Genomic DNA, 19,447 nt, shown 5'->3' with positions numbered 1-19,447 from the left:
ATGCAGCATACAAGCAAGCATGCAGCATGCAAACAAGCATGCAGCATGCAAGCAAGCATACATGCAGCATGCAAGCAAGCATACATGCAGCATGCAAGCAAGCAAGCAAACATGCAGTAAAGTAAGTGAAGTGACAGAACCGAATCGCTGCAAAACCGACTGCACGTAGTCTTGTTTGAAGCCAGCCAACAAGCCGAAGCTGCGGTGGTGAGCGATGCTTGCTTTTTGCTCGATTGCTTGCATGGTTTTTAATATTTTATTTTAATTTATGGTTAAGTATATGATTACACTTTATAAAAAGGACAATAATTATGCGTAATAAAATTATTCCAAACGATTTTCTACCAAACAATCGTCGCTCTAAATAAACGTTATGTGAAACGAAATTATGCAAAATTAAGCTTTGCCAAAAGTAATCATGCCAAATAAAATTCTACCATCTTAAAAGTATGCCTTTGTAAATTCGGACATATAAACATTCGGCAAAACAATAATTATATTAAATGATTTTTATGCCATATGTATGTTCGTTTAAAGAAGATTCTGCCAAGTGTGTTATGCCAAAAAATTTCGGAACATTAAAATTCTGCCAGATAGAGGGAACCCGATTTTAGTACATGGTACCTACATAATGTTTATAATTTTATTGTCCTATATCTTAACCCGTTGTATGTCGGAACGTAGATCTACGCAAAACCCAATGTGTTTTCTATTGTCTCATATTAGCTTAAGGTTAAAGTTCCCGGGTCTGCGGACGACGAGTAAGGGTCGCCGCCCGACCAGATCCAGACCCGTGCGTGCGTTCCGCGCGCGCCTCAAAGAGCCATTAGACCACCACAGATGGGGCCCAGTAGGGCTGATGCCTGATCCGGAGCTGCGGACTACCTAGCGGGTTTACCGGGGCTCCGGCTCGAAAAGCAGGAGAAGGAATGGGGTGGTTTTTAGTCAGTAAGAGTCTGACACTCCCTCTCGCCTCGCCCAAGCCGAGAGAAGTCATTGGATGATTTTCCCCCCTCAAAAAAAAAAAATGGTTAAAGTTCCACACAGGCTATTATAAAAAAATAACCTAAAACAGCCTGTCTAAACCGTAAAAGAAAATTGACCAACATGACACGCAATTCCCACCTACATAACAAAAACTACTGGGTACTTTTTATCCTAAAAAAGTATAAAAAATAAACTTAATTGTGCAATTCGATCCCTAGGCACGATAACTATACCAAACGCAATAATATAATATGTCGAATGTTAAGTTACCCGCAGTGAACGGTGGAACTCACGCTGTAACTGTAGTGCCGATGGTTGAAATTAGCTTAGAACCGCTGGCGGAACACGATTAGCGCAAGAGGGATCTTACTTAATTTTAAAAATGCGTGTGTGTTTGTTACTTAATCACATCAAAATAACTGAAGGGATCTAGCTAGAATTTGGAACCGGGCTAGATTATAGTCTGGAAGCTTTTTATTCCGTGAGCACGCGGGCGAAGCGTCTCATTTATCGAGCATTCCCCTCATGGGACAAAAGATCACGCTACCGCAACACGAGTGTGAAAAGATGTGAGCGTAGGAGTAAGTCAAAGTCAAAGTCAAAATCATTTATTTCAAATAGACCAGGAAGGCACTTTTGAACGTTAAAGCAAATATAATAATATTAATAACGTCTGTCTGTCGGTCAGTCCTCTAGTGAAGCTATTTGCTCGTTCCAAAGTGTAGATTCCTATGGAGAAGAACGAGCAAGAAACTCCATAGGTTACTCTTTTTCAATCAGATTTACAATACAATTCTTGGTTACATTGTTTCGATTACTTCAGCTATGTGAGAACAATGTAAAACTAATATACAGTCAAAGCGACAGAAAAAGAAAATAACCTAGAGGACAATAACAGTATTTACCTATAATAATATATTGGTATAAATAATTTATAATACTATGAGTATGTTAGGTTATGTAACTTAAAATTGATTCTGTGTGATCATTTCTTGTTTTATAAGTACCAGTTTTTCGTTTGATTTTCCACTGTCATAATGTATAACATAGATCGACTATGTTTAGGTGTATGTGGATTTGATGGTAAATTAAAGAGCTAAAAATAAAATATTGATGCTTGGCAAAGGCTGTTCTTTGAGGAGTTCTTGGAGGTATAAATGTGTTTCTCTCGATTGGATGGCGGTAGGGCTAAATAGCGTTTAAACGGTTTTATTTAGCCTTGTTTTATCCAGCCTTAACTCATGAATTTGTTTGTTTAGGTGAAATTGAATAAACCTGAATATCACGTCGTTCCTGACGATAAATCGACTTTTGGTAAACACATCTAGATGACCATACATTATAATCTATTTTTTCCGCTACTACCTCAATAAGGATGCTTTTCCACCATAGATGTGCGTTATGCTATGTTGCTGTGGATGCTTATCGCATTCACCAAGCATAGGCATTCATTGGTACACGTAGCTTAACACTGGTGGAAACGGATTTGGCTAAGCTATGTTATTTATATGGAAAGATGCGTGCTATGGATGGCTTTCCTTCTATCGATATATTGCATACTCGAGCTGCGCATCTTTCTCGCACAGCTACTTTGTGGCGGAGCATCTTTATAGCACATCATACTCGCACAGCTACATAGTTTAGTACCAGTGAAAACGATCGCAGTTTTACAGCTTAGCTATTACATCTTCGTATCATAGTAATATCTCTGATGGAAAAGCATGCTTATGGATATCAAACGTAATGATTGGTAAAAAAGCGGTCACATAACAAAAAAAAAAATTATATCTTGTTAAAGGGCTAAATAAAGCACGATGAGTTGACGCACTAAGAGAGCTTTACACTGATCCGGAGCTGCGGACTACCTAGCGGGTTTACCGGGGCTTCGGGTCGAAAAGCAGGAGAAGGAACGGGGTGGTTTTTAGTCAGTAAGAGTCTGACACTCCCTTTCGCCTTGCCCAAGGCGGGAGAAGTCATTGATGATTTTCCCCCCTCAAAAAAAAAAAAAAAACTGCGCTTTACAATCGGAATACAGTTGGGTTGTTGAGCCTTACAAATATGTAAGGATGTCTAGTTGTGACTTCAGCAGAGCTCTCTGAGTTGTTACTAGTTTTAGGAGTCTCTCAGTGCCATAAATACACTCGTGAGCAAAGAAACGCAGCCACTAAAATTAATTTAATAGCCTTTAATTTTTTTTTTACATTTAAGGAGTCGACGTTTGGCCGCTATCTCACCTGGTGGTAAGTGATGACGCGGCCTACGATGGAACACGTCTGCCCATAAGCAACCTATTCACTCGGGCTTTGAAGACACCCAGGTTATACCCATCAGGAAACACAGACTTCGGCAAGGATTTCCACTCCCTAGCAGTTCGACAAGGAAGTTTGAAGCGAAGCGCTTCGTGCGAGTGGGTGGGATATCCACCATGAAACGGTGACGCCTCGCCGATTGTCTTGTGGTTCGATGTTGGAAAGAACTAGGGGCATCAAGTTGTGTAATTTCCCCGCACAATCTCCGAAATGTATCCGATAAAAAACGGAAAGGCTTGCAACCTTACGCCTGTATTCAAGGCTTTGAAGCCGGACCTCCACAAGCGCATAATCATTGATGAGCTTCTTGGGACGCCTTTCGATGTGTTCTAGCGCATCGAACTGGCCGAGCCGGCCCAAAGGTGAGAACGGTACTCCATACATGACCGAACCTGCGCTTGGTACAAGCAATTGTTTCGGTGTGAAGTACCGTCTCACCCTCCAGAGGATACCCAACTTCCTACCAGCCAGATGCGCTTTCGACTCTATATAAGGCGAGCGAAGGTTTAGTGTAGGCGATGGAGTTACGCCCAGAAGCTCAAGATGATCCGATAACATTTCGGAAAGTCGGAGCCAGCGGAAATTGACTCCGTTTGGCAGAGAATAGACACGCCTGGGTTTTGGTAGCGTTGAACTTGACCAAGTTGGCGTCACCCCAATCGAAGACCGTCTTCAAGGACGAGTTCAACCGTTCGACCATGGATTCAGCTAGAGACTGGATCTGTGTTCCAAAGATACCAGGCTTAAGCAGGTCGTTGATGTGCAGCAAAAAGAGCGTTGCTGAAAGTACTGACCCCTGAGGCCGAAAGGACGTGACTGAGATAGGTCGGTAATCGTTAGGGTCGATACGACTACCTTTTTTGCGCACAGGCTGCACGTTGGCCAGCTTCCATGCAACAGGCACTTGACCCGTCTCCAAGGAAATGGACGTGTTAGGATTGTAGACAACTCAGGCGCACAGGTTTTTAAAATCACGGCTGGGTTTCCGTCGTGTCCACTGGCCTTGTTCACGTCGAGATTATGCAGTCTTATATTCCTCCTCCTGTAGGATTCGAATTTTCGACATTTTCTTCTCGCAAACGCTATGTAGAGAAGGAGGCATAGCGCCACCAGTATCAAGACGTGAAGACTCCGCAAATAGAGAAGCAAACAAGTTTTCTTTCTTTACTGCGGTGTGAACCAGAGTCCCGTCAGACCCCAGGAGAGGTGGAAGTGAGGGGCGGCAGAAGTTCGATTCCAAATCTCCGCTGTGCGACCGATATACTAGAATTTTCTCCATGCCTGTGTCCACCAGTATCCACAATGTAGAGAAACTGGGGTCTTTAAAGTTTCAGAGAGACCGGTAAGAGACGCCGTCTTGGACGTACAGGCCTGCACGGGGAACAAAATTGTGCTCCAGAGTAAAACCTGGGTAGTTTAAGTAAGATACGTCCGACGGACATCTGATCTGATGACATAAAATGAGGGTATATTGTTAAAAAACTAATCATTTTTATTAAAGTTCTTTAGTTTCCGTTGCGCACCATTACAAATCTCTGAAAAGTGGTTTTGTTGTTCGTCCTTGCATTGAAGGCTGGTTATCGTCTGCATCAGTGTTTCGGCAACATTTAATTGTAACAGGGTAAAAAAGTATACAAGAGACCTTTATTCGCAGAATTCATTTTGTTACAATTAATAACTGCCGAAACACTGACGCGAGACGATGCTGGTGATACTGCAGAGACCCCGACAAGAGTGAACAGTAATTGAGAAAGTGTCTGAAAGTGAGTTATTATCTTATATCAAAAGGGTTTTCACGAAGTCATGAAGATATAGCGTTAGTAGGTTAGATTTTAGCCATGTCATCAGCGCACTCAGTGCAGACTGCTGCAGTTACCGCACTTAACACAAACCCATGTTGATGTAGATCCATCCACCACTATCGCCGTGTCGTCTGCGGAAGTGAATACTTTACATTGTGGCATTTTGAAGTTGCATAGGTTATTAACGAAGATTTGGAACAATCTAGGCCCCAAATTACTGACCTGAGGGTGCCGAAGTGAACAAAGTCCTTGTTACTGAGCTAATCATAGATCCTGACACGTTAAGTATGTTTTCCCAAGTAATATATGAGTACACCAGGTATTCGTATAAGTAGGGAAATGTTGTTTGAGCTTTATACCATGAAACCATTTTATAATAATGAGGCTTTCTAGTCTTGTCTCCAGGTACTCATTGCGGCACAAATATTTCAATCAGAGGCTATTTCAATCAGTTTGACCACTATCGCCGTGTCGTCTGCGTAAGTGAATACTTTACATTGTGGCAGTTGTTTGAGCTTTACACCGTGAAACCATTTAATAATAATGAGGCTTTCTACAGTCATGTCTCCAGGTACTCACAAATATTTCAATCAGTTTGACCACTATCGCCGTGTCGTCTGCGTAAGTGAATACTTTACATTGTGGCAGTTGTTTGAGCTTTACACCTTGAAACCATTTAATAATAATGAGGCTTTCTACAGTCATGTCTCCAGGTACTCACAAATATTTCAATCAGTTTGACCACTATCGCCGTGTCGTCTGCGTAAGTGAATACTTTACATTGCGGCAGTTGTTTGAGCTTTACACCGTGAAACCATTTAATAATAATGAGGCTTTCTACAGTCATGTCTCCAGGTACTCACAAATATTTCAGTCAGTTTGAACACTATCGCCGTGTCGTCTGCGTAAGTGAATACTTTACATTGCGGCATTTTGAAGTTGCATAGGTTATTAGGTAATGAAGATTTAGTAACGAGATTTGGAACAATCTAGGCTCCAAATTACTGGCCTGGGGGTGCCGAAGTGAACAAAGTCCTTGTCATTGAGGTAATCATAGATCCTGACACGTTAAGTAATATGTATATGAAAACACCAGATATTCGTATAAGTAGGGAAATGTTATTTGAGCTTTACACCATGAAACCATTTAGTTTGTAAGCATGCTGAAGCACTTTATACTAGCAGTAAAATTAAGATCGCGGAAAGCAAAATCAAATCTACCTAAAATTTTATTTTATTTTATTTGAGAAACACACAGGTATTTTAATGATATGACAACTAATTACAATCACATAGCCAACACTATAATACAATACAATGATATAATACAATGATGCGGACGAGTACTTCAACGCCTAAATGAGATCATTTTTATTTTATTATTTTTTAATTTATTTTTCTTCTAAGTTATAGTATAGTACAGTACTCTCAACGGATCTTGGCAGGTCTGAACTACGTGCAGAAGGCTGCGCAATAAGTCTTTTTTAGAACCAAATGGTGGCATGAGGCGAGGTGCGGGGGGCGGCGATCTAGGCTAGAGATTGACCATTTCTAAATATGTACAATTGACCCTTTACACTTATTGCGCAGCCTTCTGCACGTAGTTCAGACCTGCCAAGATCCGTTGAGAGTACTGTAAGTACATATTGTTTATGATTACGTAGTGCAAATATTTTAATTTTAAATAAAAGCCAATACTTTATCCAATACAGTTTCCACACTTAAACTATACATTCGCGTTAAGAACAGTGTTTAAACATGTATGAAAAAATAAACAATTTTTAAGTATTAAAAACAGTTGTATCTGACCAAAGATTCTCAAATGTTGAGAGGAACCAAACAATCGTGTATGACATTTTTAAATTTAGGAAATGTTAGGCTATAATTATCTATAAGGGTATTATTATTACCGTTATTCATAAGACCATTAACATTATATAGTCGGCATGCTCTCGAATTAAATACGTTTTTTCCATAATTAGTTATCACAGTAAGAATACAGATTTATTACGGGAATATAATGAATAACGATGTAGACAGAAATAAATCACGTAAGCTTTGATTTAATTTAAATACTGAAATAAGGACGCATCTGTACAAATTCAAAGGTCGCCCAGGAATTCGAAAGTTTTTTAAGAATATTCCTTTAAAACTAGGAAAGCGTTGAAATCGTCTACATCTCTTTCTATCGAGCTTCTTAAAGGTAATGTTAAATAATGCTAATGCTAAGAATGTTAACTTCTAATTTTCGATTACAATACACAATAAAGATATTACAATTAAGTCGACAATTAATCTCCGTGGAATGTCGGTTAGGATGTGAAGATCTTTTATAGAGACTACAGTATCTCATTAGCTTTTATTTTCAATAAAAGTTTAGATTAAGGAGTTTTTCCGACAGCTTCAACACAACATCACATCATTCCTTTTTTGCGGCACTGAGTATCGCAAAGAATGTTTTCTACACATCTGTCCTTTATCAAACTGATATAAAACAGTACTTTGGTTTCTTCCATGGCGCATAAAGAACAATGCCAGAAGCTATAGAACTCTGACCCACCAAATAATATATTGTACAGGAATGCCAAATGTACTAAACCATTACTGACATATTAATGGATAACTCTTAAAACTTTTAGGCCTTGTGGTTTCGACGTTCAATTTGCCTTCAACAGTTTACTTTCGGCAGTTAATTGTTTTAACAGTACCAATAAGGGGTAGGTTTAGGCAGTACTTCACGCTATTCAACGTTTAGTTCAGAGATGCTTTAGGAGTGGTTGGTGAAACAGACGAATTTTCATAATTATGCATTTCTTGTACAATGATATACAGAATGAGTCAGATTCTGGTATTGTCATTTCTTTATGATCCACTGTAGTGTCGTAAGCAAGCAACAAAATAAACGATAGTAAAAAAAATAGATATTATGTTATAATTTATAAACTTGCGAGCTTAAAATGGGACTTAAATAATACTTTAAGTAGTATTCATTACAACAGACATTGACACTAAGGTCCATTTAGATGGAGAGCTTCTCGAAGATACGATTATCGGGCGGGAATTACCTAGCAATGGAATACCTATTCATTGTATCCATGTAAATAGATTTTTTAAATCAACAAATTATTCTCTGATGACTAATCTCACTCACAAAACGGTTCAAGTTCAAACTGATTTTGTACGGTACTCGTATGAAATAGCTACCCTAGAGGACTGACCGACAGACATTGGTAATATTATTATATTTAGTTTGACGTTCAAAAGTGCCTGTGCATAGTCTATTTCAAATAAATAATTATGACTTTTCTTTATTTTGGTTTTAAGTTTAGTTAGTTTTCATTCCATTTTTGGGGATAGTTGTATCTCCGCTAGTAAGAACTACAAATCAAAATAATCCAGCTAATCCAAAAATAAGAAGATTTTGTGACATTATAATAATTGTCAATTACACATTTGTTTGTTGTATCTTGGTTTTGCCGACTGACGAGGTTCATGTACACATAAAAAATCAATTATCCTATAATTGATATTTAAGTGTTCAACGACTATACCGCCAAATGTGGATCGATTATCAAAATACTTTTTTTTGTTCGAAATGTTACACAAGGGGTTCTATCTCATATTCAGGTCATACCAGTTCAAGATTTAATGATGGAATCCCGGGGAAAACCCCCTAACTTTTGAAAGTTAATTAATTTTTTCATTGTATATTTTAAACCACTAAAATTTTATTTATTTATTAATTAATGTAAAGAATTTTATAATATATCAGAGTAGATCTGATGATCGAGATGGAGGAGTAACACAGTAGGTACGTACCTGATATTCGACTATACGACTTGGTTAATATGTATTATGAGAAGTTTTCACGTAGATAGGATGTTATTGTCATTAAAAAAATGTATAAAAACAAAAAATAAAGGTAAATAAAATAAAGCAATTTTTTTTATGGAATAGGTGGCAAAACTAGCCACTGAATCACCTGATGGTAAGCGATCAGCGCCGCCAAATATAAATATTATTTCCCATATCCATGATAAGTCATGTTAAAAAGCAAACAAAAAATTGCGATATATTTTCCTCTGCTAGAAAAAAGAAGAAACCAGAGTATCTACTTAAAATCCTATAGTGTATTATATTTTTATTGCCACGCACCAGAATACGCGTCACTAGAATACTGGAAATTGGGACCAGGGTGCCAATTTCGAGCATCCTGGTGGACATTTCGCGCATCCTGATGTAAATTTCGCGCATCCTGGTGCCAATTTCGCGGGTTCTGGTGCCATTTTCGCCTATGAAACCGCCTTTTCTTATCAGGTCGATGGACATGGCACTGTGTATGTATATGAAAAACACTCACAGAAGTAAACATAGGCGCTTGGTTAAGCTGGTTGAGTAGTTCTGCAGACATTTTCTCGAATATGTAGGACTGGTATTCATATTCAAACTCCAACTTCTGCAACTCCTGGCGGTACAGCTCAGCCCTAGACATATAATTTGATTGGTTACTAATATATCTCATGCATTAGCTTGGTATACAGTTATATATTAGCGTATAGCAACTATTTTTATATTGCGAATATCAGAACAACAAAGGATTTATTATGATCTAATTATGAAACCGCAGGGTCATTATTTCGACAATTAGAATCGCTGTGCAGAATCCTATATATCAATGTAATTACTTTATTTTTAAGTTAACAAGTTCACAATTTAAAAACCGATATTTCAACTTTTCCTTAATCCGATGTCAGTGAATGTTGCAAATAGTGCTAGAATTATAGCCAGGATGTTATATTTTATTAGGCTTAGCAACTTACTTGGCATTTACTCGTTTCGATAAACGTCAATATTAAGTACACAAATGGTGGTTTACTCACGTGTTGTTAAAAATATTTTACTTTTTTCTTACTTGTTACATCGCACAGCATTACAGCATATTACTTGAAGCCCGCGTGCTATTTAACCATTAAGCTCTTTGTTTGCATATTAATCAGTATACTAGATGATTAGTTTTCGCGATCACGAGGTCTTCTTGGATTTAAATAATTTTGCATAATGCAAGCAAAATTTAAGTGGTAAACAATATTAATTATATATTACTATAAATTCGCTTCTCCACTATTAAAAATTATAAATCGTAATCAGAATGCGCTTCGCATAAAAACACTCGCCGATTCAATACCACTCTCATACATCACCGTGTCAAACTGTACTCCCGGAAAAATAACACAGCGCTACTATTTCTTAAATAATATCATGCGAACAAGTAATATGAAGAAGAATCTCATCATTGCAAACCTGAGTTCCCGCTGGATACAGTTTTCGCAGTGGCCGTCAACTTTGACGCAGTCCGCTTTCTTGGCTTTGCTTGGACCGGCTGAGAACAAAATAAATATGCGCCAAGCAAATAACATTAGCTATCCTAATGCAATTATAAACAAAATTCAATAAACATCAACACAGAGAAATATTGCCTGCCTACAGGTCTTGCTCTTTTAATGAACGCAATAAATCATTTACATAAACATAACACCAAACAGAATCATGTTCTAAACCAATAGTTACAGATTCACAACAAAATAAATAATTTCCGCACATGAGCTAATTCAGTGGGCGTGCATGTGTTTACAAGACCTATAGGTTATACCCGTAGTTAGCCTGCACTGAATCTTATTTTTAAATCAAGGGACATTGCCAATTTACTTTGAAAAATAACTATGCCTGACCAGGCCTGGCGCACTCTCAACTGTAGGTATAAACTTCTATAGGGTTGAGAACAATTCGAGGCAAATTTTCTAACATCTACACTTGCGAAGCCATTGGGTTGTACTTAATTTCAAATTGAGAGGGTAAGAGACACACAATGTCATATATTGACGCAATTTAAAATTTGAAGAACTATATTGGAAATAAATTAACTCGAATTGACAGATAAATAGAAAATATATTTAAATGTTAATTTTTAATTTGTACTAGCTTCCGCCGCGACTCGGTCGGTCTTCGCGTAGACGTTTTATTTCTCCATTTGGAGTAACTCTGACAATGACATCTTACAAATATCTATTGGACCCAAATACGGCTAGACCCATACTAATTAAGGAGATCCTTCTATTAGCTACTGCTGTTGAGGTCGCGTTCTGTGGTATTTTTTCATAGTAATTCCGACCTTGATAAGTAGCATGTGGTAAATTACTGAGAGTGACGAAAAGTTTGCAAAAATAAAGTGATCGTGACAATGCAACAGAAAGTTAATTGAGAGCTTAGCTACAGGTTACGGCGCTGAATCCACTGCGGGTAACGCAACGTGTGTTCGCGGTTCTACAGAACAACGTCTATGGATAAAACTGAAAAATTAAGATTTTTCCAGGATAAAAAGTATCCCATTTTATGCCCAGGATAATAAGGTATAATTATACCAAGTTTCATCGCAATCGAACCGTTAGTTTTCGTGTGATGCCTGAACATACATACTTACATACAGGCAAACAGACAGACAGACAGTCAAAAATATTTTAATCACATATTTGGGTTTGGTATCGATCCAGTAACACCCCCTGCTATTTATTTTTTCAATGTGGGTACAGAATTGATCCTTCTACAGATTTATTATAATGTATAGATTAATTTACAATAATTACCTACATGTTGATAAATGTGAGATTTATTATAAGAACTTAAGTAGATATTGACAGAATCAAATTATAATAATCGATAGTTTATTATGTTTTTTAATTTATTGCACACTTAATAATTAATTATTTTCAAGTCTTGCCAATACGAGATAAGACCATCATCTTGTCAAATAATAAAAAAGACGATATATGTACATTAAAATTATACTTATTGTTTTTAATACAAACTAGCTTTTGCCCGCGACTTCGTCCGCGTGGTTATGTTAGTGGTTGGTGGTCAAAATGCTGCCGTATGTCATGTAAAATGTAAATTACTTGAGAATATGTTACTGTTAGTATTTTTAAAGATATGTATTCCATAGAGACCAGGGCCATTCATAATTTTATAATTATGATGAAAAGTAGCCAAGGTTACCTATATTATTATCCTTTAATTTCCTATATATTACCTATCAATAAAAAATACATTTTTTCATTGTTATATTCCATAAAAAACATTCGTGTAAGCGTAACCTCAAGACAAACAGGGTTACTTTTGTTAACATTTCCCACGAAAAAATTACTATCGAGTAAGTAAAGGAATTGTTTAACTCCGCTTACTATCACTACACCTCTAACAACATCAAATCATCAAATAGCAATAACATACTACCCTTACTATTTGCAATGAACTGTGTGTAGGGATGCTGAGTAATTCTTGCCGATAATGAAATTCTAACAACAATGTACATTATCAATCATTTTGCATATAGATTGTAATAAATTTAATTGGTTGCACTAGACCTGGGTGTTTTCTTGAGTTCTTTAGTAACAGTTACTATTTACCCTGCTAACTTGTCATAATCTAATCAAATTTTTGTGTGTAACCTGTCAATCAAGTAAGTTACTACAAATATGATAAAATATTTTTAAAATCGATAGCCATAATTAACCAACCTCATCGACATAGCCAAACTAACATTGTATTTATTGATTGGTATTTTGCTTACATTAAAATAAAATTATTAGTAGCAGTCCAAGTATGCTATAAAAAACTGCCTGACTGATTTTCTGCTTATTTCTGAGGTATTAGAAAAGTGATGTCACAAGCAAAGACTCATATTGAAGAATAATTGTTGCACTTTTATGAAAGTCAACCAACCAAATCTTGTTAAAGTTATGTCATTAAATGAATGTGATACACAATACAAGATTGTGACATGTCAAGTGATGATACAATAATATAAAAATGAGTGGAAAGTTAGATGTTGTTTGTTACATATATTAACTTAGAATTACATACATAATTAGTAATGTATCACGCAAGAATGTCTCCATTGATTAAACAAACAGAAGTCACATTAGAACCAAATATTCAAGCTTTTCCACAAAATGTATTGCTAAATATTCGCGCATGCTATTTATTTTTGATCTACCCTGAATGAATATTTATTTTTAATACGCTGAGCATCAATTAGGTTAGGTAAAAATTAGAACAAGAAGCTGAATTTGTTACAATAACAGGGTGTAACACATTTCATAACATAATATAATCTTTGTTCCGCTATATGTATAAGCACTCTTTCCTTTTTATGTTTAACTGGTTTGTGCTGTGATGCATCTACAACCACTTGAGAAAAATCGTGTACTATTGAATAAATTGTCACATATACAAACACAAAATCAAATAAATAGCAAACCAATATATCTTAGCTTTATAGTAGAACTATTATTTTGTACAAAATACTGGAGATTTTCTTAACAGAGGGTATTTTGTACCTACTCATAAAGGAAAAAAAATAGTGTTAAGTATTAATCTCAATTAGTGTTATCCGCCTTGAGTTTATACCTGTTCTTATATAAATGTAACAATATACTGTAACAATAGGATTTTAATGATAATTACCCTCATTAGAACGCTCGGCAGATCTTTTGACAGCACCATTTTTATTAGGAGTTGCATTAGTTGGCAATGGTGGAGGAGGTCTACTGGGATCAAACCTGCAATAAAATACATAAAGATGTATGTATAATATTTATAAATTTTAATGTATTAGTTTATTGTATTTTATATGGGCCTATGAAGCCTGAAATAAATGAATAAATAAATAAATAAAATAAAAAATAAAGATTAAATAATAAATGATATTTATTTCTGTAACTAGGTTATACAATAACACTTTTACACGTCAATAATTTAAATAGCTAGATGAGGCCGGCATTTCCTATCCGACTACTCTGAGAAGAAATGCCGAAACAAACTCAGAGGTCATAGTCTCTTTCAAAGTCCAGACAATGAAATAGAGGCTAATGTGAGAGAACCATGCCAGTTAACTTTTGAAGCACTTATGGGACAGATTGGATAATGTCAATTTGATAATGTGTTTGATGCACTACCAACATCATATTGCAATCATTCAATATTATTTAGTGAAACATGATACACAACATCAGTTCCTCTAGTAAGTCTAGTAATATTGCCGACGAAAGCTGCAAGCGAAATCATGAGTAGACAGACAATGTTGTTTGACAAGAGATCCTCGCTGATTTTCAACATGATGATAACAAATCGCGTGCATAGTGTTGTCTAGTGCATACGAGGTTGTAACGTATGATTTGAGTACACTAGAAGAAATATTAGTAAGTTCAAATACATTCACCGAAACGGAGTTTCGTTGAAAAATCTTTTTTTTTTGTCGAATTTAAGAAATAATTTGCAAAGTGCTATACCATTTTATAATCCTTATTAAATGCGCTAACTTTGGTGAAATTTGCCACTACTAGCACCATACATAATTTATTCAGTACAGTCACTTAAAGTAAGTTGAAAATTTTATTCAGAGTATTTGGTTCCTCTAAAACTAACAATGTTATCCAATCTAAAGCAGTTGGCTAAGAATTTATGATTCCATATTACTGGAGCACTATTCAGGATAATGTAAGGAAGACTGCAGACGAAAAAATAAAGAATTGTAGCAACAAGAGTCAAAAGACTGGCACAGGGTGTACTTTTTCGTGGATAACACATAAGTCACTGTAATTTAAAAACTGTAGGACTTAGATTTTTTTTTATATTTTTCTGATATCAGTTGGAACCTTGTTGATCATTTAGTGCCCGTTGGACGTCGATTTCAGGGACACCCTGTATATTGCAGAGAAACATTAAAAATGAGACTACTTTTATACATCACAATATACTTAATACAGATTTTGGCCAGTGGGTCGTTTTAGGGGCAGATTTTTCTATCTGTAGCTTAACTATAAATAGGTTATGACGAAAACCAAGGAATCACTTACATATGTGGCAATGGTGGTGGTGGCTGTGTCGTTGTAAACATTGTGGGACCGTTAAAGGCAGGTGGAGCTGTAAAAAATTTAAATGCTTTAATCAAAGTTGCATGTACAAATTGTAATAAACATATCTAATATTACATGGTTTAATTTAGAGAATGTTTGTATAATGAAATCAAGGTACCTGAGAATAGGGGAGGTGTCGTCTGAACAGGCGCAATAGCTGTCGTTGGCGGCGGCGGAGGTGGTGGAGGCGGTGGCGGCGCAAATAATGCTGGAAGAGGTGGCAGCGCGGAACTAGGCGGCGGGGGCGGCGGGGGCGGCGGAGGTGGCGGTGGTGGTTGAACTAAATATTCTCATTCACATACACGTTCATAGGCGCGTTAGACATAGCTGCTTATCTTTCCGCCAGAGCTCTAGGAATTTGTCCAGCAGTTAAAAAGAGGTTCTCTTCCTCTCTACTTGCATGCAAATACGTGCAATCTGGTCTATTGCAACCTGTTTTGTTCTGATAATCGTGACAAAACCTCAAGATTTCTTTCATATATTCCACATTTAATTCATGTCGAAATCTACACTGAGCCCCTTTAGTACATATGCCCCAAATAAAGTCGCGACAATTCATAAACTGACTTTGTTGGTCTGTAGATTGTCGATTTGGGGTCTGTGTCGGTGGCGGTAAAGGAGGCTGGCGGCCATTTTGTTCGTTGATGTTAGTCATGAACTGAAAAATAAAAAAACTATTAAACACGTGTGATATGAAATGGTTAAGAAAACAATTTATGAAATGATAACAACACGTTCCAATTCTCGTAAAATTTGAATTTGAAATTTGTCGCCGACCACATCCCTGAGGACTTGGCGGTGCTCAGCCCACGCAGGGCACACCGCCACCGTATGTTTTACCGTGTCCTCCGGGCGGTCCTCACAGCAATAAGTAACGCTTAGACATCAGATAAAGTGTCGCAGGATCGATCCCAGCACTCACAACCAGTTTATTTTTGTAGTGTTTATCAAATATTTTTAAACAATATCTATTTCTAAACTTCTAATGAATCGATACTTGAACATTAAAAAAAATTAATGAATATTAATATTTGAATAATGAATACTTTTTTATTATAAATGAATATTAATATTTGAATAAAATGAATACTTTTTTATTATTATTGATGAATTTATATTTTCTATATTTATTTAAAATTCTCTAAGTTTACATTTTTAAATACTACAACATACAAAATAAAATAATATTTAAAAATATAAAAATAGGAGCCGACCAGTAGCGGGAGCATGGTCCAAGCTACCGATGGTTAGGGCTCCAGAGACAGAAACCTCCTCACAATACGTGCCGTTTCGAGGAGTACTGCCTTCTGCATCAGACCCTTGATCCATCCGCCCAACCCCAGCCTCCTAAGGTGATTGTCGAGGCTGTTGGGTATTAATCCGTTGGCCGACACGACATGCGACAATCGGCACAACGATAGCCGAATCCACATTCCACATGTCGACAACCTCGTGAGCCAAGTCAAGATATTTTATTTGTTTATCTTTTTCAGCTTTCACGAGGTTCTCGTCATGAGGAATGGTGATATCGATTATCATCGTGCGGCGCACTTGCTGGTCTATCACCACTATATCAGGTTTATTGGCTACAATAGTCCTGTCAGTGATGATAGATCGATCCCAGTACAGCGTGATATGGCCATTTTGATGAATTTATTATTAAGAATAAATAATTTTTGCTTAATAAATTTAAAACTTAACCTAAATTAATTTATATGAGTTTAATTTATACTAATAAAAATATTTTCTTAAATATACTTGTAAATAATTTATTATTAATCCTGTTGTAGCTTAAAATATTTTAGTAGCTTTTTATTACTGTGTATAAACCTATATATAATCAATTTGCATTATGTATTCTTATACCTTACCCCACTATGTTGATTATAAAATATTGTAAAATTGTGTTTGTAAGCTACTTATATTTTATTCCTATTGATAAGTAACTTTATAGTGTTTCTTGGTATTTAATATATTTTTTTTTTAATAGTGGAAGTCCGTGCATTTATGGGTATGCGGAGACTGGTGATATTGCAAATTGCCAACCTGGGCCGAAGCCGAAGGCAAATTCGTCAGCTCGGCACTACGACATTGTAGCCAGGCATAAAGCTGATCCCTTTTTCACAGCAATGGCACTCAATGTCTTCACGCAAAGAATAAGGAGGTACCTGCATTCTGCTGGTTTAAAGTGCAGGAAGCCAGCCAAAAAGATATTACTGTCAACAATGCACCAGGAACTTCTTGCCAGAAATTTTATAAATTTTGATTGGGCTTATGATGTGGTTATATTTACCAATGTAAAGACTTCATTTCATGCTAGCAGCATGAAGTTCAAATTTATTTGTATTGTATTTTTTTCTTTTTGGGTCAGCGCTGACTCATGTCGATTTCTGAATCAGTTACTGAGCCAAATTATATATAGTCCAAATGAACTACAATGTTTATATTTTAAAATAATATTAAAATGCTGAATCAGTTACTGAGCCAAATTATATATAGTCCAAATGAACTACAATGTTTATATTTTAAAATAATATTAAAATGCAGTCTAGAGAATACAGTGAAGTGATGTTATTGTTATGCAGTTAGAAATTAACATAATTTCTTTCTATTTAACATTTTGATTCACTTCACTTCTCATTTTTTAATAACTTCTAACTGCTGTTCAACTTGTTTGAAACATTAAATTTACGCTCATCCTTAACCAACATAGTATGATTTGAAATGTTATAAGGTTAAAAACTTGTTTGTTAATCATCACATTTTTTGCTAACATATTGCCCACTCAATATTGAATCTTATAGCAACCACTTTGAAACACATAATGGAGAAATGTAATAAGAAAAATTTGCTAATTTGAACAAATAAAAATATTGGCAGTGAAGCGGAAATATGGAAAGAAATGTTGTAATTAAATTTTTAAAATTAAATTATTTTTAATACCTTTTTAAATTTTTATAATATTTAAAAATATATAATGTCTCTTCTTATTTAATAATAAGTAATAAACAATATTAAAATTTAAATTATTATTATTTTATAATTTTAACATTATTATTTAATAATAAAAAAAAACTTTTTTGTAATAATCATTAATAAGTTTTAACAAAAAATTTTTTATTAAAACAATTAATGACATTTGTTATTTGATTTATATCCAATATTGATAATTTATTTCTATAAAAATAAATTATATGTAATAAAAATAGATATCGTTTTATTTACCGACATAAATGCTTCTTTTATAGTCTGATTTTATTATACAGAAAACAAAAATATTGCAGTTTGTACACCACCACTTACAACTGTACAAGCAAGTAAAAAATTGCCGATTCTCTATTTTGTTAATGCATTTATCACTTTACCACCGTCCACATTCACATTTAACTTAAAATTCCAAATAAAATTACATACGCACACCGCCACCCACCGCACTCGTTGACTGTAAGTGTAAATGTAAATAAATAGACAATAGACCAGAGACAGAAATGGTCATTGGCTGGTACTTTACTCTATGGGCTGGTCATTGGTCACAGTCATAGACTATATTGGCATATTGTCTTTGGTAACTTCTTTAGTCTTTCTATCATATTATTATCATAAATAAACATGATATAGAAAATCACTTTTATCGGCATTACCCCATAGAAAAGAATAATTATCTAGACCATGTAGATGTCTAGATAATAGTGCGTGGAAAAGCAAGTGTGGAAAATATAAGCGTGGCACTGGCACAGGATGGCATTTCACCAACATTCACTAGCACAGGTACTATCCGGAGTTGAAGAATAGGGCCTCTCCCAGGAGCCAGGTCCGTGGTGTCGCCACTGCCTAACAACTCGCGGACTATTTAAAAGGTAAAGGAAGGTAGATATTTTTTTTACGCACAACATTCAAGACTTTATAAATATGAAATGTTATTTGGGGTACCGATTTCAAACTCACTTAACTACTATGAAACAGAAAAGATTACCGCCAGATCAGGAAGAAAGACTGCGCCTTAGATTATTTGAAAATTAGAAACTCATGAAAACCAACTGGTATAGGTTGGTGCTAATCAGCGTTCGCGCTCAAACTTAACGGTTCAATCAGAGTTCAGTATTTAATTTCCCGTGCCCATCATACTTACTGAACCCAATTTTTGGCTTCTACGCAAGTAATCAATGACAGAATCAAGACTTTTTGAAGCTTTTATATTTACTAAATATGCCAAGTGTCTTATAAGTCTGTTAAAAAAGTCAGTTTATATAACGAATATTTTAAAATACCAATATTATAATATTATGTAGATTATATTAAACACAAAAATCAAAATAAAATTAAGTAATTGTATGTTTACAATTAGAATTATAAGCATATTTTTTTAATTTCTACTAAA

The 19,447-nt window shown here is 35.6% G+C and overlaps 1 protein-coding gene across 4 annotated transcripts in view; it reads right to left on the bottom strand.

Annotated features, from left to right (window-relative positions):
• Positions 1-5,935: 5,935 nt before the first annotated feature.
• LOC118263655 (uncharacterized) overlaps positions 5,936-19,447 on the bottom strand; it is a 41,356-nt gene continuing 27,844 nt past the window's right edge. The window contains exons 1-6 of one of the 4 annotated variants that reach the window (XM_050704326.1): positions 18,488-18,513; positions 15,188-15,727; positions 15,010-15,076; positions 13,619-13,713; positions 10,400-10,478; positions 5,936-9,582 (exon numbers count right to left, since the gene is read on the bottom strand). In XM_050704326.1, coding sequence (XP_050560283.1) covers positions 9,240-9,582; positions 10,400-10,478; positions 13,619-13,713; positions 15,010-15,050 — 558 coding nt within the window. In that variant the 5' untranslated portion in view covers positions 15,051-15,076; positions 15,188-15,727; positions 18,488-18,513 and the 3' untranslated portion in view covers positions 5,936-9,239. The other 3 variants (XM_050704324.1, XM_050704325.1, XM_050704323.1) reach the window with 3 other exon arrangements.

Source organism: Spodoptera frugiperda, chromosome 25 (assembly GCF_023101765.2).
Source record: "Spodoptera frugiperda isolate SF20-4 chromosome 25, AGI-APGP_CSIRO_Sfru_2.0, whole genome shotgun sequence".
Taxonomy (NCBI): domain Eukaryota; kingdom Metazoa; phylum Arthropoda; class Insecta; order Lepidoptera; family Noctuidae; genus Spodoptera; species Spodoptera frugiperda.
Note: the sequence above shows the minus strand (reverse complement) of the source record. Positions and strands in the feature narration are given on the sequence as shown.